At 40.4% G+C, this 25365-nt stretch overlaps 1 protein-coding gene across 3 annotated transcripts in view; it reads right to left on the bottom strand.

The window, feature by feature from the left end:
* KIZ (kizuna centrosomal protein) overlaps window positions 1-24453 on the bottom strand; it is a 130143-nt gene extending 105690 nt beyond the window's left edge. For all 3 annotated transcript variants that reach the window (XM_055345482.1, XM_055345490.1, XM_055345473.1), the window contains exons 1-3: window positions 24232-24453; window positions 12267-12329; window positions 8524-8686 (exon numbers count right to left, since the gene is read on the bottom strand). In XM_055345482.1, coding sequence (XP_055201457.1) covers window positions 8524-8686; window positions 12267-12329; window positions 24232-24419 — 414 coding nt within the window. In that variant the 5' untranslated portion in view covers window positions 24420-24453. The remainder of the gene's footprint in view (window positions 1-8523; window positions 8687-12266; window positions 12330-24231) is intronic.
* Between the last annotated feature and the right edge of the window lie 912 nt (window positions 24454-25365).

Below are 25365 nucleotides of genomic sequence, written 5' to 3'. Positions count from 1 at the left end.
TGGATTCTCACCATCTTTCATCAACATAGGGAATAAAACGTTGTTATATCAAACTCTGAGGAAAATCCAGTTACTTTAGTATGAAAACAACACATTAGACAGTGTTTACCCTGAAAACGTTTGTCCTAAAGGAAAAGAAATCAATCCTACTGACTTTGTATCTGTATGGTATCTACATTAGTATCATGGTCCTACCAGTCACAGCAACAGAGTATATTATTTGCCAGATCCTCGACTTGAAATGAATTCCATTTTCTATGAATAAAAACATATAGTAGACATCAGTGATTAACACCATAGGAATGAAGTTTGCTCTGGCACTAATAACTACATAAAGATATCTGCTTCATTATTGTACTATAATTGATGAAAGTGATTCCATCATAAAATGACTTTTTTTTTAAAGCAAGGCATAAAAAGTGCTTTGATTCAGTGTTATTAATTAAAGCCTTAAGAAATTCAGCGATGGTGGTCCATCACAGATAAGTATTACAACATTTTCTAAGTTAGGTTGTGATGCACTGCAATTAGAAAGACACCTATGAGATAACCAAATTAGAAAACCGTTTCCTTAGTTCTCAGTCTGAACATGTAATTGGCCTGAGATTTGAGATACAAAAAAAAAAAAAAAAACAGTCAGTCCTAATGAGAATTGACTTATTTCCCTCAAAATATTTTAAAGGATATTATAGTTGCTCCATTTTTATTAACAGTTAAGCAGGGAATTTTTTCTCTATCAAAATGCTATTAACATGATAGATGACAGTAATGATCTAAAGAGATTCCTGATTAAGCAATAATTTTATAAGGCTAGTATACACAATAAACTAAGAAAAGATAAGGAAATAGGGCAATTAAGTTAATACAATTTATATCTTTCTGTTCTATATCTACTTCTTTGGACTCAGAGACATTTACTTTTTAACCTCAAGAGCTTTCAAAAGGCATACTTTATAGATTCTAAGGGAAAGCATCCTTAAAAATGGGAGTGAATTATAAAATAAAAACACTGAGCTTTATTAAATAATTATAGGTTATACAAAAATCCTCCATTCCTGTGGCTACAAATATTTTCACATATTCTTTGAGATCAGTTATGAACATGCAACAGGCATGTTGTACCTGATTTCCTCATTATGGGATCATTTCAGAGCCATATCTTCCAAAGACAGAGTACTTTCTCATGTAATATGTGAGTTTTGTTTAATTCATTTTGCTGTAGCAAAAACTGATAACTGCATTACGGCTTTATAAAGAACAGTAAGGAACATCTCTTCATGAGTCCAATTTAGATTGTTCTCAATGCATCCAAATAATTTACTGAATTGTAGGTACTTTTCTAAATTAGTGATGCAAATAAAAACTGAACAATGTATTTGAAATCCAAAGTTGCTATGATAAATTAATAATTGATACAAACTATAACTTTGTATCCTCTAGGACCACGAATTTCCACCTACAAATGCCTTGCTCTTTAACTTTTATTTATACATAGGACACTTGGTTACTATCTATCAAATCCACCTTCTGAACACTGGAGAGCAGGGATTTCCAGCCCCCATCTCCTGTTCTATCTGCATATAAACAAAGGGTTGTACTAGGTTTAAAAGTTTTTGGAAAACTGTATAGATGAGTCTTACCAAAACTTCCACAGTTAACAATGTCTGATGAAATAGCAGAGCACACATCTGCTTTTCCCATCAGTCTTTCATGTTTTATTCCCCATTTCTTTTCTGATCAGGTCCCATTATACCTCCACAATACATGAGGGCTTATACTGCATCGTTCTGTCTGGTGATGACAGGGTCCTGCTCTCTTCTTGCCATGTGGCCTAGATATCTGTCAGATTTGCTACTTTAGGGGGGCAAAGTTCTCATGTCCTGTCAGCGCCTGCCAGTCCATAGCCTCTCTAAGGACAGTTCCCTCTTCTCCCAACTCCCCTAGGGAAATCTGTTTTAATAAACCTAAGAACATGGAATCAACCCATCAGGTAACTTGTTCCGTCAGTTACCATTTTGCTTCACAGCACTGGACTGGATGCTGCCCACCTACATGTAGAGGGACCTTTCTATTCATTTCCTTACTGTGTGCAAACCATTTTATCTTATCTCAACTGATGAAATCTGTTAATGATGATTTGGGGTCATGGGAAAAGGAGATGGAGGTCCTGCCAGGTCTTTCAGGTCCCTGGGATTTCTCTCTATGCACATGACACATTTCATTTTCCATTCTTTCCTTCTTTTCTTCCATACCCCCACTTACATTCCTTCAATTTACCCGTATCACATTATCACTTTGCCTGAAGATGCCACCACTACCTTCTATTTAAACAGGCTTCCTTTTTTTCAGTGGTCCTTAGGATTATGTAAACATTCTCGGTTACAGAACTGAACAGACATTTAAAATCAACTGGCCCAGCCTCCTCATGTACCCAACTCTTTGGGTATAAAGAGTTACATAAACTGTCTGATTTGACCCTGAGAACTACAGTTCACAATCTTTTGTTTTCTCTTCTATCTTTTTTCCAGTATCTGGGTTTCCTCTTAAATTCTGAGTTTCTACAAAAAGGTATAGAGGAATACTTACTTATATTCAACTAATGCATATTAACAAGTAATACATTCTGGTTCATAAAAAATAGGATAAGCTACAGACTGTCTTCCAGAAGCCTAAAGGTCATGCCCTGTCACAATGCTCAGTAGGAATCAAATGAGAGCTCAAAGATTTGTTCTCTTCAAATTTTATCCCCAGTAGGCACATATCATCTAAGAACTGAATTTTTAACAAGAATTGCATCTTTAAATAATAACATTATATCTTTATAAAGTGCCTCTGTTATTAAACAGAAATGCTCCTGGGAAGGTATAACACAGGATAGAACCAATGTGACAACATTAGCTCTCACATAGTTGTTCATGGTCCATGAGATGATGGTCAAAGATGAAAAAGATGGAAGAATTAATTTTCAGTCAAGGGGGGAGTCTCAAAGCTTACTGAGTGCTTATTATGTGCTACATTCTGGGTCAGACATTGACAGCATTGAAATAATAAGATGAGGAACCCACAGTGAGGTGGGCAAACACATAAACAATGACAATACCATGGAGGAAGTGCTTACTGAGATAACTATGGCACAGACCTAAGGCAGGACAGAGGGAGAGAGGCCTTCTACTTGAAGAAGATGGGAAATAATGTGGTGCTTTCAAGTACAGTGTTCAGCATGTTTAAAATTCAGTGGGTGCATGTGAGTACATGAGTGTGTAAAGGAGAGAAAATGTGCACGTGTGGGAAATAAAAATGGAGATGGATGGTGGGAAGACATGGGGGTGGAGGGAAGATTGCATGAGTTCTGGGGGTATGAGGGGGCAGGGGTGGGGAGAGCTAGGGGTAGGAAGAGAGAGCGAGCAGAGATAGGAGGCAGAGATGGGGACAGAAGAAGGAGGTGGGGGGGCACATGGGGAAGAGAAAATGTGCACATGTCTGTGTATTTGTGTGAGACAGACAGCGAGAGAGAATGTGTGCTAGGGGTCCTAAAGCTGAGCTGCAGGGTGGTGTGCAGGCTGAGAGCAGCATCTGGGCTTTATCCTAAAAGGCTGAGCAAGCACTCAAGGATTTCAGGCAGATGAGAGACATAACCAGATGATGACTCTCCTCAACTAGGGACCCCCTGAATGCCCTGGCATGCCAATGTCATGCCTGGCACTTGAATGTGGGAGGCTGAAACAGATGCTGGCCATGCTCCACACATGTGCCTGGGACCCCTTTGGATGCTCCTAAGTCCCAGCATCCCTGTCTCTGTGCCTAAGGAGCTCACGGTTAATTTCCCTTCACCTACTTCTCTTCTCCATCAGTCCTCAATCAGTGATGCTCAGGAGCCATGTATGCATATTCCAAATGTTCGGAACCACTTGCCAGGGTTTCTGTGTAGGATTAAGTTCCAGATGCTGACTATGATAGTTAGTTTAGTGATACACCTTGTTCCAGCCACCTGTACCTCCCTGTCTCATCTACCCTCTAACCTACTGACCCTCCCTGCACTTCCCAAATAAACTACTTCCATTTGAACCCTTGTGTCAGGGTCCACTTCAGGAGAACCCAAACTGAAATAAGGGCAAAGGGCACCCAAAGAAAACTGCTCTAAGGACCAACTGGGGATCTTCTACAAAAGCACTAATGCAGGGAGCAAGGGTTGAATGGGGGCAGAGAGAGAAAGAGAGAAGAACATGATCTTCACAATACTAGTAATATTTACATTATTAAACTGAGTATAGTCAGCCTCTTTATCTGACAAGTAGCAACACAGCCTCAACACCATATTTTCAAACCTACATGACAGATCAATAGCCTCTAAAAGCCCTGAAAATGATCACAGGCCCCCAAATTAAGTAGTATAATTAATAAAATCAGTTGAAAGGGTTTTTTTTTAAAAGCCTTTATCCCATTTAAAAAGATTTTAATATTATATAATAAAAAGGGCATTGTCCTACAAAGAGGGAGAAATGCACTTAATTTAATTTGGGCCAAATTCCCACTTCTTGCACCCTGCTTCACTATTTCACTTTCTGGAACTCTATTCAAGGGGAAATATCCCTGGCATTTTGGAGTATGTGGACAATATGCTCCATCAGAACATCTTTCTCCTAAGGCTTATGTGTGGTCGGCCAGTAAAGGAAGTGAAGATCTGAGACCTGAGTGGGGCAGGATTAAGAGGAGACAGGTTGTTTGAGTCTTCCTAAGACCACCACTGGACACCAGGATGAAAGGAATGGGAAAAGAATAGGGACAAACATTTCCTTCTCTGAAACTCTTACTTCACAATTTGCTGAGATAAGTGGTATCACTGGTTAGAGTTTCAAATATCACTGTCTGATTTCACAAGCACATTTCAAGCATTCAACTTGGACTTAGGGTGATTCCCAATATACAGTTCTCCATGGAACTCACAGCTTTCCCAACTGTAGCTACATAGTCTGCTCTTCTAAACCATCACAGATTGTTTTCAAAAGGCATTCCTTACTGAAAATTCAACTGCTCTCAATATAAAAATATTTACAAAAGAGGATTCTCCCTTTCAAATTCCTCCATCTCACATTTGGCTATATTGTGAAATCAATAATTGAGTAAAGCATCAATATGAAAATAAAAGGAAAATTTCTATTATTTTCTTTTTTCTATCAAGAAGGCAACATTCCCTGCTTTGTCCACCACTTTTATTTTCTCTGTGAAATCTCTGAACAGCAAAGAGATTTACATTGCTGATACCAACAATTGGGTTTTGAATGGTAAGCATTTTGCTTGATTACTAAGAGAAGAAAACCCAGAGTGCTGCAGCTAAAACTTGCTATTGCTTGAGCACACCTAACCGCCAGATGTTGGTTTCTAAATACCCTTCTCCACTAAAAGGAGCCACAGCTCCTTGGGAAAGAGGCTAATTCCATGTCTGAGGCAGAGACACATCCAGCAAACCTGGAATACCTTGTGCTCCAAAGCAAAGAAAGCTTGGAATTAATGGGGTTGGGTCAAAAGGACACAGAAGCCAATTTCAAGAGAAACTGAGAAATTTGGGAAATTTCCCAGGCAAAATTTGGGAAAATATGAACAAAAAGAATAATTACAGTGACTAAGAACACACTAACTAAACATTCACAAGTACCTGGTGATACCTAAAAAAAGAGAGAAAAGAAGGAAAGAAAGCTCTTCTTTATAGAAGAATGTCAGCTAATAAAGTAGAAGATCAAATTAGAAAAATCACCATTTCATAACCTCCAATATAACTAATTCAGGCATCACTGATGGATCCTAAAGCCACTAGGTAAAAAGCTGTTGAGGAACAAGATATTGCTAAGATGTCAAACTATCATTCCATAGATTATTTGCTCAGTTGCAAAGGGAATAAAAGTACCATATAATAGAGAGATCTAGAGATTGTCATATTAACCAATGCATCAAACTCAACCTCACTCCGGTCAGACCACCTGACATCATGCATGACTCATGAGGCTTCCTGATGGGATGCAACAGTAACCTCAGCTATGACTTTTTAAATTTAACTAATTAAAATTAACAAAATTAAAAACTCAGTCCTTGGTGTCACAAGCCACATTTTAAGGGCTCAGTAGCCATGTGTAGCTAGTGGCTACCTTATTAGACAGCAATAGTATAGATAGAGAACATTTCTATCACTACAGAAAGTTCCATTGGGCAGTGCTGGTCTAATCCAAATTTTCAGTTAAATAATACCAGTCAAATTCGGATCATTCTATAGGCAACTAGACTACCTTCTTCAAAAGTCAGTGTCATGAAAAAAAAAAAAAAAAGGAAGGGTGGTAGGAGACTAACTTAGATTTAAAGACAAAAAAAGACACAATAACCAAAAGTGATGTGCAAATCCTAGCTGGCTCCTGGTCTGGAAAAATAAAAAGAATTTTGGAGGGAATTGGGGAAATTAAATATCGGTGGATATTAAATGATATTATTAATTTTGGTAGCTGTAATAATGGTAGTATGATTATGTAGGAGACTTTCCTTGTTCTTAGGAGATCCACACTCAAGTATTTAGGGAAGAAATGTTATGGTATCTACAGCATACTTTCAGCGGCTCACGAAAAAAATGTACGTACACACACACACACACGCAAAGCAAATATAGTAAAATATTTATACCTACTGCATCTTGGTAGGTATGTGAGTTGTCTTAGTCCATTCAGGCTGCTATAACAAAACACCACTGGCTGGGTGGCTTATAAACATCAGAAATGTATCATTCACAGTTTTGGAGGCTGGAAAGTCCAAAATCAAGGCACCAGTGTGGTCACCTTCTGGTGAGGGCTCTCTTCCTCATTCAGAGCCACCACCACTGCATCCCCACACTGTAGAAGGGGCTAGGAAGGTCTCTGGAGCTTTTTTTAGAAGGCATCCTATTTGATCCATGAGCTCTCCAACCTCATGACATAAGCATGTCTCGAAGGCCCCAGCTATGAATACCATCACATTTGGGGGTTAAGATTTCAAGATACGAATTTCAGGAGGACACAAACATTCAGACCATTGCATGAATGTTGATTATAATTATTTTCCTTTTTCTGTGTTTTTGAAATAAAGGTTCAGTGTGGGAAACTCCCAGAGAAAAAAAAGAGAAAGGGAAGTACTGAAGCCAACTTCTTCTGTAACCAGTATTCAGTTGGGTTAACTTGAGCAACAACTCTTGGCCAGCACAAATGGTGACAAAAAGGCCTAGCCCTCCACACCTGGCATCATTTGTGGAGCTGTAGGTTGCCCAGCACCTTACAGAATGGGATCCAAGAATCAGAGAGGGCCACAGAGAGCAGCTGCTCTGGTTCACACAGTTGAGGAGCATAAAGGCGAACTCTATGGAGCCAGTTCTACCCTTGGTCTCTCCCCAACACACTGTCTAACCAGGACAGAGGAGCCCAGACCCCAGAAAAAGAATCCATTAAAGAAGGAAGAAATCCCCAGAAAGAATGAAATCTTGCCTTTTGCAATGACATGGATGGAGCTGGAATGTATTATGCTAAGCGAAATAAGTCAGAGAAAGACAAATACCATATAATTTCACTCATATGTGGAATTTAACAAACAAAATAGGTGGACATATGGGGGGGGTGGAGGGAGAGAGAGAGGGAAACAAACCATAAGAGATTCTTAAGGATGAAGAACTGAGGGTTGATGGAGGAAAGTGGGTGGAGGATAAATTGGATGGGTGATGGGTATTAAGGAGGGCACATGTTATCATGAGCACTAGGTGTTGTATGTAAGTGGTGAATAACTGAATTCCACTCCTGAAACCAATATTATATTGTATGGGTTTTTTTTTTTTAGATTTTATTTATTTATTCATGAGAGACACACACAGAGAGAGAGAGAGAGAGAAAGAGAGAGAGAGAGGGGGGGGCAGAGACAGGCAGAGGGAGAAGCAGGCTCCATACAGGGAACCTGACATGGGACTCGATCCCAGGTCTCCAGGATCACACCCTGGGCTGAAGTCGGCACCAAACCACTGAGCCATCCGGGGTGCCCTATTATACCATATGTTAACTAACTAGAACTTAAATAAAATTTTTTTACAAAGTTAACTTGATAAATGAAAAAAATATAAATTAAAAAATAATAATAAAGAAGGAGGTAGACTCTAGAGGGATCCCTAATGTTGCTCAAATTCAATTTTGAGGCCAACAAATACCATATGCTAGGTGCTGAGCCTGGTAGTGGGTAGTGCTCTTGCCTGTACAAGTTGTGTAGTATAACAAAGTAAAGATATTTCATTAATTCTTCAACTAAAATAGAAATTGAAAAAATGCAATTTCAAGTTCCACGATCAAAACCTAGCCTCACGGTAATCCACAGAGAAAATGGGCAGTTAATCTTATGGACGAACAACTGAACATTACTGACCACCACTGATCTGATACATACTGCTATTACCTCCTTCTAATTTTAGCAAAAGAGACCAGAGAGAGAGAGAGAGCGAGAGAGAGAGAAATATAGTACAAAACAAGAAGCTACCTTCAGTTCTTGAAGCTTCTCTGTATTTGTGGTAAAGTGTCCAACATGAGCTTGGACATGTTCAAACCGTTTTAAATAGTCTTGGTTTCGAGTATGAGCCTTCTTTTCTGATTCACGTATTTCCTTCAGGTATTTCTTTAATTTAACATACTTCAGCTTAACTCTAGAAAAATAAAAAGCAGATTTTTAAATAATGCAGTTAGACTCTGACAAATCAAAGGAGGAGACTTTTCTTTAACAAAATTGTTAACGAGACAATGTATTTGGAGATATTTTACCCAAATACTGAAAGCTAAGAGCAGAATGCACATGCATTTTTAGAGAGAAGAAATTAATGCATCATCACTGAGTAGCACATCCAGACGTAACTCTCCTGAGAAATATATATAAGATTACATTATAACATTCACACAATAAAGATTGATATGGATTTCTTTCTCAAAATTAAATGTGATTTCAAGAGCTGTGTCTATGTGGCCATGGTCGGATGAATAGCCCATTAGCATTCTTTTTATGACAGACAATTTCAAAACTACCTGCTTTATGGAAATAGAATCAAACTATAAACCACAATCCATAAATTCCGAAGAAATTCCAAAATTTAAAATACCCCAAAGGCTCTCATTTAGATAATATTAAAATTTATAATGAGGAACTATAGCATTATGCTATATTTTTAAAATATTTTATGATAATAAAATTATCATATGCTCTGTAATTCTACTCAAATTGTGAAAAAACCTTTAGAGACTCATCCAAGGTACAGAACAGAGGCACACTGAACGGCTCAAGTTGTGCAGCCCACTCTTCCCACAGAACCATTCTAGCTCTTTCTTCACAAGTTTTACATGATAAGAGTACCTGGTATGAAGCATTTATATTGTTAGTTCAATAAAATAATTCAACAGTCTTTTTTAATTAAGTTTCTAATTTTAATTCCAGTTCTAGTTAACTTAGAGTATTATATTAGTTTCAAGTGCTTAACATAGTGACTCAACAATTCTGTGTATTACTCAGTGCTCACAATTTTTCAACATTGTTCTGTCAAGCAAAACTAAGTTGAAAAATCACAAAAATGTTCATCCTCAAGACCAGATTGGCAAAGATGCTGGAGAACTTAAAAACTAATCAGCAACAGACCTTAAACCTCTGTCTAGGTCAAATATTTTCAAGAAATTCTTTATCATGCTAATAAGTCTATGCTGACTTTAGTTGGCTGTCCCCATTTTTCCTTCTAAACAAAACACTTAAGATTAGTTTTACTACTGTCCATGTCTGCCACTTTTGACGCAAATGACAGTAATGGAGGTGGAACCTAAAGCATTGTCCTACACAGGCAGGCACTTTGTGAAGCTGTGGTGGTGGCCAGTGTCCAACTGGAACGTGTACAACAGTAACCATGTCTTTTCCACCCAAAGTCTAGTTTCATTCCTGCTCCCACATTAGCATTCAGAGCTGACCACAGAAGTCCACCCACCCATCCATACAGCCATTTGTATATTCAGCACTGTAAATAGGAAAGCCACTCAGCTAGTCAACAGGGAAAACAAAAAAATTAGATAAGTCTAATACAGTGTCATGAATGCTAAGAAGAAAACTGCCAGGACTCTTACTTACAGACTGGGTAACCTGACCTAATTGAGGGGATTAAGACAGCCTTCCCAGTGGAAATGGATTTTTAACTTAGACATGATGGATGCACAGAGGTAACACAAAACTGGGGAAAGCCAGGGAGAGAAGATGAGGGGAAATGCTCAAGCAGGGGAAATAGCATGGTGGTAAGTTCAAAGGCAATAATTAAGAAAATAACTATACTAATATTGGCGAAAACAGTAATAATAAATTATTGCCTCTTACACTGGGTCAGATACTACTTCAAGGCTCTGTTAAGTTCTCATAACTACCATTACCCCCATGTGGCAGATGAAGAAACAGTACAGAGTGCTGAAGTAATTGTCCCCAGTCTGAGCTGGTGGGGCTCAGACTGAACAGAGGCACCTGGCAACACAGCCCCCCTGCTTACATGATACTAAAAAGTCCTGTCATGCTTCAGTGTCATCCTGACACTGAAGATTCTGTGTAACATGTTAGGGGAGGCTGGTGAGAGAGTGATGAAGATAAACCTAGGGGCAGATAATGGAGGGTCTGGTGCACTGTTGTGCCAGATATCTGCAGGCCCTCCTCACACGTTCTTGGCCCAGCTCTTCCTCTGCTAGCTATGGCTGCAGCCACCTGGTAGCACCTGTCTCAGATGCACCTAGTATCTTGCTTTTGCAGGGTTGCTCCTCTGAGTTCACAGCATGGATGTGAGAAGGAGTTAACAGCTCTTAGGGTGTTCCTGCCCAATGTGGGGTTGCCAGTAGATAAACGGTTCCCTTCCTCCCTTAAGTGAACACTTGTGAGGAGCAGAGAAGCAGTCTATGTGGCTCCGCTGAAGGTCTGGAAGGATAGAGCACCAGATGCCCAGAGCAGTGACCAGCTCCTACTTCATTCTTCCCAGCCTTGCTCATCAGTTTTATGTGACCACTTCCTAAAATAAACTACCATCTACATACAAACCCTTGTCTCAGGCAATGCCTTCTGGGGGGGGGACCCCATATTGAAATAGCCACATTAGCCAGTTTGGATTTTATCCTGTCAGGCAATCAAAGAAAGTATACTTTTAGCAAATCATTCCTTTCATCTTCCAGGAAACAAGAGGCTAAGTAAGAAAGGGGAACAAACTCAGCAAACTGACAACTTGGTAAAGGTCCCCAGGAAGCCAGGAACAGGCTGCAGAAAAAATCTCGACCCCACTGGCTTCCCTCTTGGCAGCAAGCTAGAAAAATGGCAGCTGCCATGGACGCTCTCAGACCTGGGCCCACTTCTGAGGTGATGGTGTCCACAATACTACTATTCCTTGCACCATCTCACTGCTTTTTTGTTTCTTCTAGAACTACTGGGGACATATCACTGTCCACCATGACTGGTATCCTTGAAAGTACACTGAGACCTAAAACCAAAAATTAATTTTGCAAATGAGAAAACCAAATGGACCTGATAGGTGATTTGCTTTTAAAGTTTTCTCTTTCTTCTGGATGAGATGTTTTCATTTCTCACTCATAATGTGGCTAAATAAAAAAATTAATGCTATCATAGCCAGAAATTTTTCATATGAATAACACTGGAGGTAACACCACATATTTGGCTTAAGGGTAAAGTTCAATTTCCATAAAACAGAATTAAAAATATTAAAAGTTGGCTCTTCATATTAGAATAACCCAGAAAGGATACATGGATTTTGTCCATTGCTCATAATAACTTTCACAGGCATTGTCAAACAGCCATGAACAAATGAGACATCACATAACCCTGCCTTCAACAACTGGTTAAAAGGTCAGCCACAGTTATTATGCCTTAATCATTACATAGGCTTGATGTGTTTAAATTGTGATCAAAAAGATAAGAAAGACTATAATACATCTTACTCTCAGCCATGTAAGCCAAATAGATTCCTGAAATACCACAAGATACCAAATAGTGAAAATAATTTTTATCTTTACAGAAATTTTGAGAAAATTTATTCCTACATTTGACAGTGATTATATTAATTTTCAGTGTTTACTGGAAATAAGTACACATTAGACCTGAGAGAACAGTAAAAGTACTGCAATTATGGTATCTGTAACATACATTAGGATTGTATTTTTATTGATTAACATACACCAACTGGTTCAAAAACTGTTACTACTGTCACATCTTACCTGCATATATCAGATTGGTTATATTCATAAAGTTTCCTTTCCAGGTCCAGTCTCTTTTTTTCACTATAATATAGAAAGAAAATATTTTATGAAAAAATTACACTGATAAATAATAGGCAGTTGGATTTAGAACATGATCTCTTTTGAAATTACACCTTTGTGAGAATGCTCCTCTGGTCTTCCTAAGAAGCAGAAAATGCCAGCTGTTTGAAACTCAAAACACAAAAATATTTGGCAATCACCATAGAAATCTAAAAAGCAAAATGATACCAATATGAAGCAAAAAGAACAAGATTTTCAAAGCAAATGGGACAGAGGCACTAAGAAAAGACTGGAAAGTAGGTTCATTCATTCAGCAAGTATTTCTTGAGTGCCATGATGAACCAGTAACTATTCCAAGCCTGAAAACTAACATGGTGAACAAGCCAGCCAAGGCCTCTGCTGTCAGGCAGCTAACATTCTAGGGGGAAGGACAGACAATAAATAAGATAAATATGTAAAATAAAATATGGCCAGATTTTTCTGAGATAGCGGCATTTGAGTAACGAGGGTTTTACCAGGTCAAGACAACATACTTCCACAAATCCACTTTCAATTGAAGACTGGTAGCTTGCTCTGCTCCCTAGCAGACAAGCCTGAGAAGAGCCATGTCTTTAAAAAGTAGACCTAGTTCCATTCATATTTAATGAAGACCAAGTCCCCTACTACTTTGAATTTGGAGGAATTTCTTTTTTATAACTTTCTTTTTTTATAACTTTGTGACATCACAAATCATCATGGTGATGATTTGTCACTGACTGCTATTCCCTGGAACTACTCTCCAGTAAAGACTTAGCTTGTGCTGTTCAGGTGAGTGCTGAGAGTAAGCTAGAAGACAAAGCTTATCCTACACAGCTCTACCCAAGCCTGGTAAGAGGTAAAGGAAATAGGCAGCAGAGGAGGTGGCAATAGTCAAAACCAAGAGGCTGGGGGGGGGGGGGGTAAAACTGTTAAACAGGACTAGCCAGTCCCAGAAAGAGCCCTTGAGGGGTTTTAACTACAAGGGGTTTGACCTTAGGGGTTTCTGCTCTACCACCTAAGTACTAGTTTCAACTGAAGCCAAATTAACATGAACTAATGGCCAAAAGAGAAATCGCATAATGTCTGCAAGAAAAATGGCATGGAGAAAAAAAAAAAGAGACTGTGAATCAAAGAGAAGGAGTCCAGCAGAAGGTGACCTCAGGTGGTCTGCTGAGGAAAAGGGGCTGAGCCTATGTTCCCCTTTGGGAGCTCTTAATTATCAGTTTCTGTTTTCCTTCAGATATGCTTTCCCTTTTTAAAAAAATGCCAAAAGTTACTATTAGCTATATTAGAAGTTAAGTAAATTTCTTTGCTTAGCATAACCTAGAATGAAAACTACCATTTAACCAAATTCTTTTAAAGGGAAATGTGGTCCAAAATCCAAATACCAAATCATTGCTTAGGAACACAATCTATTCTTAATTAGGGTGTACCTATGTTTATTTTTTTATTTTTTTTTATTTTTAAAGATTTTATTTATTTATTCATGAGGGACAGAGAGAGAGAGGCAGAGACATAGGCAGAAGGAGAAGCAGGCTCCATGCAGGGAGCCCGATGTGGGACTCGATCCTGGGTCTCCAGGATCACGCCCTGGGCTGAAGGCAGACGCTCAACTGCCGAGCCACCCAGGCGTCCCTGTTTATTTTTTTTAAAGATTTTATTTATTTTTAATGAGAGAGAGAGAGAGAGAGAGAGAGGCTCAGAGACACAGGCAGAGGGAGAAGCAGGCTCCATGTAGGGAGACCAACGTGGGACTCAATCCCGGGTCTCCAAGATCAGGCCCTGGGCTGAATGTGGCACTAAACCACTGAGCCACCTGGGCTGCCCTGTACCTATATTTAAAACAGAAACAAGATTCCAAGAGAGAAAAATCAAAGAGATGCCATTTTAGGTAGTAGCACCACACACATCTTTACTTTGTGAAGTAAGAGTGAACTTATTTTTCTGTATGGTTGTAAGACAGTAGTCTGGTTCCATTCTTCTGCATGTGGCTGTCCAATTTTCCCAACACCATTCGTTGAAGATTGTCTTTTGTCTATTGAATATTCTTTCCTGCTTTGTCAAAGATTAGTTGACCATAGAATTGAGGGTCTATTTCTGGGTTCTTTATTCGGTTCCACTGATCTATGTGTCTGTTTTTGTGCCAGTACCACACTGTCTTGATGATTATACAGCTTTGCAATATAGCTTGAAGTCCAGAATTCTGATGCCAATAGCTTTGGTTTTCTTTTTTAATGTTCCTCTAGCTATTTGGGGTCTTTTCTGGTTTCATACAAATTTTAGGATTATTTGTCCAGTTCTGAGAAAAAAAATCGACAATATTTTGATAGGGATCACATTGAATGTGTAGATTGCTCTGGGTAACATAGACATTTTAACAATATTTATTCTTCCAATCCATGAGCATGGAATGTTTTTCCTTTCTTTTTTTGTATATTTTTTATTGGAGTTCAATTTGCCAAAATACAGCATATCACACAGTGCTCATCCCGTAAAGTGCCCCCCTCAGTGCCCATCACCAGTCACCCCAACCCTCCGCCCACCTGCCTTTCCACTACCCCTTGTTCATTTCCCAGAGTTAGGAGTCTCTCATGGTCTGTTACCCTCTCTGATATTTCCCACTCATTTTCTCTCCTTTCCCCTTTAATCCCTTTCACTATTTTTTATATTCCCCAAATGAATGAGACCATATAATGTTTGTCTTTCTCCAATCTGACTTACTTCACTCAGAATAATACCCTCCAGTTCCATCCATGTTGAAGCAAACGGTGGGTATTTGTCATTTCTAATGGCGGAGTAATATTCCATTGTGTACATAGACCACATCTTCTTTATCCATTCATCTTTCGATGGACACCGAGGCTCCTTCCACAGTTTGGCTATTGTAGACATCGCTGCTATAAACATTGAGGCGCAGGTGTCCTGCCGTTTCACTACATCTGTATCTTTGGGGTAAATCCCCAACAGTGCAATTGCTGAGTCGTAGGGCAGGTCTATTTTTAACTCTTTGGGGAACCTCCACAAAGTTTTCCAGAGTGGCTGCACCAGTTCACATTCCCACCAACAGTACAAGAGGGTTCCCCTTTCTCCACATCCTCTCCAACATTTGTGGTTTCCTGTCTTGTTAATTTTCACCATTCTCACTGGTGTGAGGTGGTATCTCATTGTGGTTTTGATTTGTATTTCCCTGAGGGCAAGGGATGCGGAGCATTTTCTCATGTGCGTGTTGGCCATGTCTGTCTTCCTCTGTGAGATTTCTCTTCATGTCTTTTGCCCATCTCATGATTGGATTGTTTGCTTCTTTGCTGTTGAGTTTAATAAGTTCTTTATAGATCTTGGATACTAACCCTTTATCTGATACGTCACTTGCAAATGTCTTCTCCCATTCTGTAGGTTGTCTTTTAGTTTTGTGGACTGTTTCTTTTGCTGTGCAGAAGCTTTTTATCTTGATGAAGTCCCAATAATTCATTTTTGCTTTTATTTCCCTTGCCTTCATAGATGTATCTTGCAAGAAGTTGCTGTGGCCAAGTTCAGAAAGGGTGTTGCCTGTGTTCTCCTCTAGGATTTTGATGAATTCTTGTCTCACATTTAGATCTTTCATCCATTTTGAGTGTAACTTTGTGTATGGTGCAAGAGAGTGGTCTAGTTTCATTCTTCTGCATGTGGATGTCCAATTTTCCCAGCACCATTTATTGAAGAGACTGTCCTTTTTCCAGTGGATAGTCTTTCCTGCTTTGTCGAATATTAGTTGACCATAATGTTGAGGGCCCATTTCTGGGTTCTCTATTCTGTTGCATTGATCTATGTGTCTGTTTTTGTGCCAGTACCACATTGTCTTGATGATCACAGCTTTGTGATAACTTTTTTGTTATCAAAAAATTGCACCAAGAACCATAAGATACCTAGGAATAAATCCAAAGAGCTAAAGGATCTGTACTCTGAAAACTGTAGAACACTTATGAAAGAAATTGAGGAAGATACAAAGAAATGGAAAAACAAGGGGCAGGGCAAGATGGTGGAGGAGTAGGGTCCCCAAGTCACCGGTCCCCACCAACTTACCTAGATAACTTTCAAATCATCCTGAAAATCTGGGAATTCGACCTGATATTTAAAGAGAGAACAGCTGGAACTCTACAGAGAGAAGAGTTTGTGCTTCTATCAAGTACAACTCGTTTTTAGCCACTCTGCGCTAAGCAAAATGACTAGAAAGAAGAACTCCCCACAAAAGAAAGAATCAGAAACAGTACTCTCTCCCATACATTTTCCATTCATGCCTAACTTAAAATCCGGCATTGTGATGCCCCCAGCTCTGGTTTTCTTGTTCAATATTCCCCTGGCTATTCAGGGTCTTTTCTGATTACACACAAATATTATTTGTTCCAACTCTCTGAAGAAAGTCCATGGTATTTTGATAGGGATTGCATTAAACGTGTAAATTGCCCTGGGTAGCATTGACATTTTCACAATATTAATTCTTCCAACCCATGAGCATGGAATATTTTTCCATCTCTTTGTGTCTTCCTCAATTTCTTTCAGAAGTGTTCTGTAGTTTTTAGGGTATAGATCCTTTACCTCTTTGGTTAGGTTTATTCCTAGGTATCTTATGCTTTTGGGTGCAATTGTAAATGGGATTGACTCCTTAATTTCTCTTTCTTCAGCCTCACTGTTAGTGTAGACAAATGCCACTGATTTCTGAGCATTGATTTTGTATCCTGCCACACTGCCGAATTGCTGTATGAGTTCTAGCAATCTTGGGGTGGAGGCTTTTGGGTTTTGTAGGTACAGTATCATGTCATCTGTGAAGAAGGAGAGTCTGACTTCTTCTTTCCCAATTTGAATGCCTTTATTTCTTTTTGTTGCCTGATTGCTGAGGCTAGGACTTCTAGTACTATGTTGAATAGCAGTAGTGAGAGTGGACATCCCTGCCGTGTTCCTGATCTTAGGGGAAAGGCTCCCAGTATTTCCCCATTGAGAATGATATTTGCTGTGGGCTTTTCATAGATGGCTTTTAAGATGCTGAGGAATGTACCCTCTATCCTTAATAACCCTGTCGTTAGGACCTCCAGTTTGGATTGCATCTCATTTAATCGGTTTTTAATTTCAGCCTGATTTACATCTAAATTCTGCAGTCATGAAGTCTCTTGAATCCTTTATGCTTTTATCCAGAGCCACAAGTAGCTTTATAATGGTGCTTCTGAATTAGCATTCTGACATTGAAATGTAATCCAAATTCTGTAACTGTATGGGAGAGAGTACTGTTTCTGATTCTTTCTTTTGTGGGGAGTTCTTCTTTCTAGTCATTTTGCTTAGCGCAGAGTGGCTAAAAACGAGTTGTACTTGATAGAAGCACAAACTCTTCTCTCTGTAGAGTTCCAGCTGTTCTCTCTTTAAATATCAGGTCGAATTCCCAGATTTTCAGGATGATTTGAAAGTTATCTAGGTAAGTTGGTGGGGACCGGTGACTTGGGGACCCTACTCCTCCACCATCTTGCCCTGCCCCTTGTTTTTCCATTTCTTTGTATCTTCCTCAATTTCTTTCATAAGTGTTCTACAGTTTTCAGAGTACAGATCCTTTAGCTCTTTGGATTTATTCCTAGGTATCTTATGGTTCTCGGTGCAATTGTATAAATGGGATCAATTCCTTATTTTCTCTTTCTTCTGTCTCATTGTTAATGTATAGAAATGCAACAGGTTTCTGTGCATTGATTTTATATCCTGTCACTTTGCTGAATTCCTGTATGAGGTACTTATACCATACACAAAAATAAACTCAAAATGGATGAAAGACCTAAATGTGAGATAGGAATCCATTAGAATCCTAGAGGCCAACATAGGTAGCAAACTCTGTGACCTCAGCTGCAGCAACTTCTTGCTAAACAGGTCTCTAAAGGCAAGGGAAACAAAATAAAAAATGACCTACTGGGACTTCATCCGATAAAAAGCTTTTACACAGCAAAGGAAACAATCAACAAAACCAAAAGACAATCTACAGAATGGGAGATGATACTTGAGAATGTCTTATCAGATAAAGGGCTAGTATCCAGGATCTATAAAGAACTTAATCAAACTCAACACCCAAAAAATAAACAATCCAGTCAAGAAATGGGCAGAAGACAGGAACAGACATTTCTCCACAGGAGACATACAAATGGCCAATAGACACATGGAAAAAAAAGAAAAAAAAGCTCAACATCACTAGGTATCAGGGAAATACATATCAAAACCACAATGAGATACCACCTCACACCAGTCAGAATGGCTAAAATGAATAAGTCAGGAAATGACAGATGTTGGCAGGGCTGTAGAAAGGGGAACCCTCTTGCACTGCTGGTGGAAATGCAAACTGGTCCAGCCACTCTAGAAAACAATATAGAGGTTCCTTAAAAAGTTAAAAATAGAGCTGCCCTATGACTCATTAATAGCACTACTAGGTATTTACCCCAAAGGATACAAACACAGAGATTCAAAGAGGTACCTGCACCCCAATGTTTATAGCAGCCATGTCCATGATAGTTAAAATATGCAAAGAGCCCAAGTGTCCATCAACAGATGAATGGATAAAGAAGGTATGATATATATATATATATATATATATATATATATATATATATATAGAGAGAGAGAGAGAGAGAGAGAGAGAGAGAGAGATCGCAATGATGTAGATGGAACTGGAAGATATTATGCTAAGCAAAATAAGTCAGTCAGAGAAGATCAAATACCATATGATTTCAGTCATCTGTGGAATTTAAGAAACAAAACAGAACAATAAAGGGGCACTTGCGTGGCTCAGTGGTTAAGTTTCTGCCTTTTGGCTAAGGTCGTGATCCCAGGGTCCTGGGATCGAGTCCCACATGAAGCTCCCCAAGGGGAGCCTACTTCTTCCTCTGCCTGTGTCTCTGCCTCTCTCTGTGTCTCTCATGAATAAGTAAATAAAATCTTAGAAACAGAACCATAGGGAAAGGGAGGGAAAAATAAAATAAGATGAAATCAGAGGGATATAAACCATAAGAGATTCTTAACTCTAGGAAACAAACTGAGAGTTGCTAAAGAGGAGGTGGGTGGGGGGCTGGGTAATTGGATGATGGACATTAAGGAGGGCATGTGATATGATGAGAAGCACTGGGTGTTATAAGCTACTGATGAACCACTGAACTCTACCTTCGAAACTAATAATATATTATATGTTAACTGAATTTAAACTAAACTAAAATTTAAAAAAATAAGAGTGAACTTAGAAGAAAAGCAAATATGGCATAATTGCTTCCATGTTAGAATTGTTTATTAGTGACTTTCGTGGCTTCTAAAATTTCATGATTAGTAGGATACTTAGTTCATGAAGAATGAACAGTGAGCCATCTATCATTAAATTACAAAGACAGAAAGACCCTTAAGTGTATCTGTGACCTTGTGCCCTGACATCCTGCTTCACTTCTGTGTTATTCCTGCCAAGAAAGTGTGATCATTGTCTTATCATGAGGAACCATTAGATGGATCCAGCTTGAGGATTACCCTCTAGAATAGAAGTTGGACTCCATGAAGTTGTCAGAATACAAGATAGGAAACAACTATGGAATAGCTCCATACTGGGGGAGACTGAAAGGATGTAACAAATGAGTACACAGATGGGATACTGGTCCAGAAAAGAAAAAAGAGTCTTGGGGATCCCTGGGTGGCTCAGCGGTTTAGTGCCTGCCTTTGGCCCAGGGCACAATCCTGGAGTCCCGGGATCAAGTCCCGCATTGGGCTCCCAGCATGGAGCTTGCTTCTCCCTCCTCCTGTGTCTCTGCCTTCTCTCTCTCTCTCTCTCTCTCTCTCTCTCTCTCTCATGAATGAATAAATAAATAAATAAATAAATAAATAAATAAATAAATAAATCTAAAAGAAAAGAAAAGAAAAGAAAAGAAAAGAAAAGAAAAGAAAAGAAAAGAAAAGAAAAGAAAAGAAAAAACAGTCTTAGGACAGTTGGCAAAATAGGCAGGTAGTGAAATGTGATTGGAGTCTGTGGACTGGTATCAGTGTTGATTTCCACACTAGGAGAGTCATAGGGTGCATCCATGTCAGGGAACATCCTTATTTTTGGAAATAGACACTTGAGTTTTTAGGAGTAATGGGGCATCATTATCTGCAGTTTCTCACATAGTTCAGAAAAGACTAATAATTTTAGACAGGCAGATAGACAAAAACAGAAAAAATATAATGAAATGTTAAGAGTGGGAATCTGAGTGAGGGAAATACTAAAAGTCTTTCTGCTATACTTGCAACTTTTTTGTAAGCTTGAATTTAATTCAAAATAATTTTAAAAATTCACCTACAACCTCTAGTGAAAAAGGACCACAGTCTTTTTAGGAATCCATCACCTCCTGTGCAGCAAGTTCTTTTTAATCATGAACATAGAACTTCTTCATTGCTCCTCTGTCTTCAGTAGATAAACACATCTGCCAGTCACTTACCTATTATGGCGCTTCAGATGGTGAAAAACTACAAACACCTCCTGGCCTTCCACTGCGTACAACATGATGCTAATCTCATTAATCTTATCACAGGCCCTTTTCCCAAGCTCCTCATCCACGCTGCAGAGCTTCTGAATGCTGTCTTTCATTTCTATTTTAAATTTAAGACTTAAAACAAGATATTTACTCCAATAAAAAGCCAGAGAAAGGTTTATGGGGAAGATGACCTTGCAATCCCTACATACTAAATCTTTATCTCAGAATCTCTGAAACACCCAACCCTGGGACGTATACCCATAATATAGTCCATGGTTTTAGTCACCTGCGTCCCTCACCTCGCCCATTCAAAGGTTTACACAGCTGCTAGTCCTTAAGAGTGTAGCCACATGATTCCCTTTTCTCCTTTTAAGCACTTGTTATTCTGTTTTTGTCTCAATACCAACTTCAGCTTCACTTAGCTAGTATCTCAGAATCAATTTCTGGACTATTATGATATCTCACTCTGAATCAATACTGGCATTGAAAAAACTGGTTAATGGGCCTTTTAAAGGGATGTTTTTATATAATTATAAGAGTCAATTCCACTCACATGTTTCTACCATGCATGTGGCACTACACACACTGTAACAAAGTCACTCCAGCAGGCTCTTTAAGATTTGATGATTGATTTCACCAGAGTGCAGAGAAAACACCATACTCAAAGAGGAAAAAATTAAGAATGTAAAAGTACATTTATGTGTGACTTCAGCTAAGACAAACTGGGCTAGAAATATACTACTTACCAGGGAAAGGCCCAGTTATTAGACCAGCTATATTAGACCATCAGTGAGCCAGAAAAGGGCAGGTTGTTTTTATCTCCTACCCCCAGGAAATTTCTGGACTGATAAAGCGGCTGGGATGACCCAGGGATGCAGCCTTTAAAATGACTCTGAAGTTTTAGAGACCTTGTGGTCAGTGAGAGTGATTAAAAAACAAAACTAAACAAAAAGCAGGTACATTCGAACACTCAAATAGGATACAAACAATGATATTCATTACTTGTTTCTTTGTAAAACTACAACATTCAACTCTTTTAGTCTGAAGCTCATTACTAGAGAAAAAACAAATCTGTGGCCTTACCATACATGTAATTCAGTGCTCCTCATTTCTGGTGAACAGCCAAGGTTCAGAGAAGCTGAACAACCTGCTCAAAGTCACACAATTCTTTGTAGAGCAGAACCCAAGTTTCTCTGCATCCAAAGTTATATGCCTCTGTACTTACTATGCATGAGAAGTTAGTTGTGGACTTTTAAGATGAAAAATAAGGAGCACCAGGGTGGCTCAGTTGGATAGGCATCTGACTCTTGATTTCCACTCAGGTCATGATCTCACGGTAGTGAGATCAAGCCCCATGTCAGGCTCTGCGCTCAGCGAGGAGCCTACTTGGGCTTCTCTCTCTCTCCCTCTGCCCCTCCACACTTCCTCTCTAAAAAAATATGTTTTTAAATGAAAGATGAAAACACACAGCAACAGTTTTGTACCAACTTAACAATTTTTAAAAACCTCCAAGTGTAGAACCATGAATAGGCTACAAAATTTTACTTGAATTCCTTATATAATTTAAACAGCCTCACCTTGATTAACAGTTAAAACATTTTAAGTGTTAAACATAAAGTGAGTACTAATCATTACACAGTTATTATACCATAAGGACTATAAACCACCAGGTGTTCCTAGCACAGAAAGTAAAAATGATAACTCACAATGAACTTAGTTCAAAAAGAATGCCATTTAAACCAGTAACATTTTATTATTTATTTATTTATTTATTTTTAACCAGTAACATTTTAAAATTAGAACTTGGGCTAAGAGATACAAGTAACTAAAGGCCTAGGAACACTAAGCTACTCTTCTAACAGAGCAAAAGCACTTTAGGTGTGCTGATGTGCAGAGCAGTGTCTTCTCCTTTAATTATAAGGTATGTGCAGACATAATACCATTTTTGAAATATCATACTCTTCACTTTCCCTGGTTGACTGGTAAATCCTCAAGATTCAGTGACAATGTGTGGCTACAGTGTTGTATACATGACATTCAAAACTGCTGGGTCCTGGCTGGTTGACTTTGGGATTTCTGCTATTCACTCAACAATTTGTCAAGCTCCTCCTCCACCTCAGGTACTCCATTACCAGCTAAAGATACAGCTAAATATGGTTCCTGTCCTCCTGGAATTCTCCCTCTAAGCAGGGAGCAAGTCACTCAAGCCATTTATCTACAGTGCTATTAAAATAGAGATAACATAAATTAGGGAATGGGATGATCAATACTTGCCATAGGGAAAGCACTGCAGGAAGTGTTTTTTTTGTTGTTGTTGTTTTGTTTTGTTTTGTTTTGTTTTTTTTAAGTTGGAGGTGAGGAGGTCCCTGGAGTGGGTGAGTGGCAGTATGTCAGAAAGAAAATAGGATATAGAAAAGGATCAAGGGGTAAAATATGGTGGCCTGTTGTGGATGTTCTATAAATATTTGACAAGAATTAAATCGAGGCTAAGATGAATGTAATTCCTTTTTATAACCACCTATTACTGCCTTTACCTTATATGTAATTATCATTGTCATTTTAGAATTGCCACACACAAAGCTCTCCTCTTCACTGAAATGATTTTGTAACTTTTAACATTCATTAAACGCTGTGTTTATCAAGAGATCCAAATATCTATTTCCTTTCTTGTCAACTAATGAGATTTCCAACTGCAATTAATTTAGCAGCTGAATAATAGTTCCAACTATTTATCTTTTATGTGGTTATTTATAGTAAATCGCTTTATAATTTTCTCTCTGTGCTCTTAGATCTAGATGTTTTCAGCGGCTCCTCTCATCTTTCATGTCTTAATCAAAGTATCATGAACCCTCTGGAAGCTGGACTTCTCCTTCTGTAAATGTCACCTCCTTGCTGGAAATCCGGCCAGCCCTCGTTCCCCCCGCCCCAAAAAATGTCTCGTGCATTTAAACAGGGCATATGCTTCTGTCTTTCTGTCTGTCTCTCTGTCACACACACACACACTGTCCCGCCTGCGTTCCCAGACCTGTCATCCTTGATGCAGTGGCGCTGTCAGGGTGGGATGACAATCTTGAGAGAGACGAGGGAGGAGGCATGTAGAAGGGAAGTAGAGAAATCCACAAGGCGCGAGGAGGGTGACAGGCAGGCAAGAGAACTCCCACTCTCACTTCTGGGCACACTGCGTGACGCGGCCGCGTCCTGCGGCGGGAGACCTCCGGTAAGGGCGACGGGGCACCACCGTATTTGGTGAACTTTGTCCTCTAGGCCACACCGGGAGCTCGGGGAGCGTCCCGGGCGGACCCGGGCTCTGAGAAACACGGCGGAGGCGGGCGGAGGTGGTGGGTGGCGAGGCCCGGGAGTTAGGGCGCCGGCTGACCCTCGGCCGGGCCCGCCCCCCGCCCCGGCCCCCGGAGACGTACCTGTCCCGCAGCCCGCGCTGGAGGCGGCCCAGCCGCTCGTAGTAGTCGGAGCTCGCCGGAGGCGCTGAAGGCTCGCAGGCCGGACGCATGCTGCCGACGCCGCGCCCCCTGCCCCAGCACCGCCGAGGAGCAGCCGCGATCTGGGCGGGGTGGGGGGGCCGGGTTGTCCGGGGCGACGGCCCCACCATGCACCGCGGTAAACAGGGCGCCGGCCGCCGCGGAGGGGCGGGGCGGGGGCGGGGCAGGCGCCGCGGAGGGGCGGGGCGGGGGCGGGGCAGGCGCCGCGGAGGGGCGGGGCGGGGGCGGGGCAGGCGCCGCGGAGGGGCGGGGCGGGGCGGGGCGGGGCGTGCTGTGAGGCTGCGCGGGCAGCTTCGGAGGCCCTGGGAAGGTCCTGTGTGTGGGTGACGCGGCAGCAGGCGGTGTGGGCGCGCTTCCCCCGGCTTCTCTCTCCTGAGTCTGGCGTCTCCCTTTCCCCTCACCCTTCAGAATTCTCGCGGGAGAGACCCTGGCCCTCCCTGAGGCCCCAGCCCGAAGCCCGTCTCGATTACGCCCCCGACCTTGGTGGAGGCTGAGCGGTTGCGGGGAGCGCCGCTGGGTAGGAGCAGTTCACTTGATTATTTTTGCCTGTGGCATCAAGCTGCAGCAATGTTCCAGGATTCACCCTCTCCTTCCTACCACCTCTGCCTCCCTTCTTCAGGATTTCTGAGCGGGGCACTGCACTAAACTTTTTTTTCCTACGACACTTAAAAAGCAGAACAAAACACCATAAAAGAAGACAACCCAGGGATCCCCGGGGGGCGCAGCGGTTTGGCGCCTGCCTTTGGCCCAGGGCGCGATCCTGGAGACCCGGGATCGAATCCCACGTCCGGCTCCCGGTGCATGGAGCCTGCTTCTCCCTCTGCCCGTGTCTCTGCCTCTCTCTCTCTCTCTCTCTATCATAAATAAATTTTAAAAATTAAAAAAAAAAGACGACCCAAAATACTCTGTCCTCAGCCGTGACAATAGAACAGCTGCTTGCGAGACAATAATGTATGAGCGTGCAAAGTTTTACTTGCACAAAATGTAGATTGAGAAGTCTCCCCAAAAATATGAACACATTTGGTCGTTGCTTGGAAATGGCACAAAAGGAATTAA

Source organism: Nyctereutes procyonoides, unplaced genomic scaffold (assembly GCF_905146905.1).
Source record: "Nyctereutes procyonoides isolate TBG_1078 unplaced genomic scaffold, NYPRO_anot_genome, whole genome shotgun sequence".
NCBI classification, from domain to species: Eukaryota; Metazoa; Chordata; class Mammalia; order Carnivora; family Canidae; genus Nyctereutes; species Nyctereutes procyonoides.
This window is presented reverse-complemented; position numbering and strand designations above follow the sequence as displayed.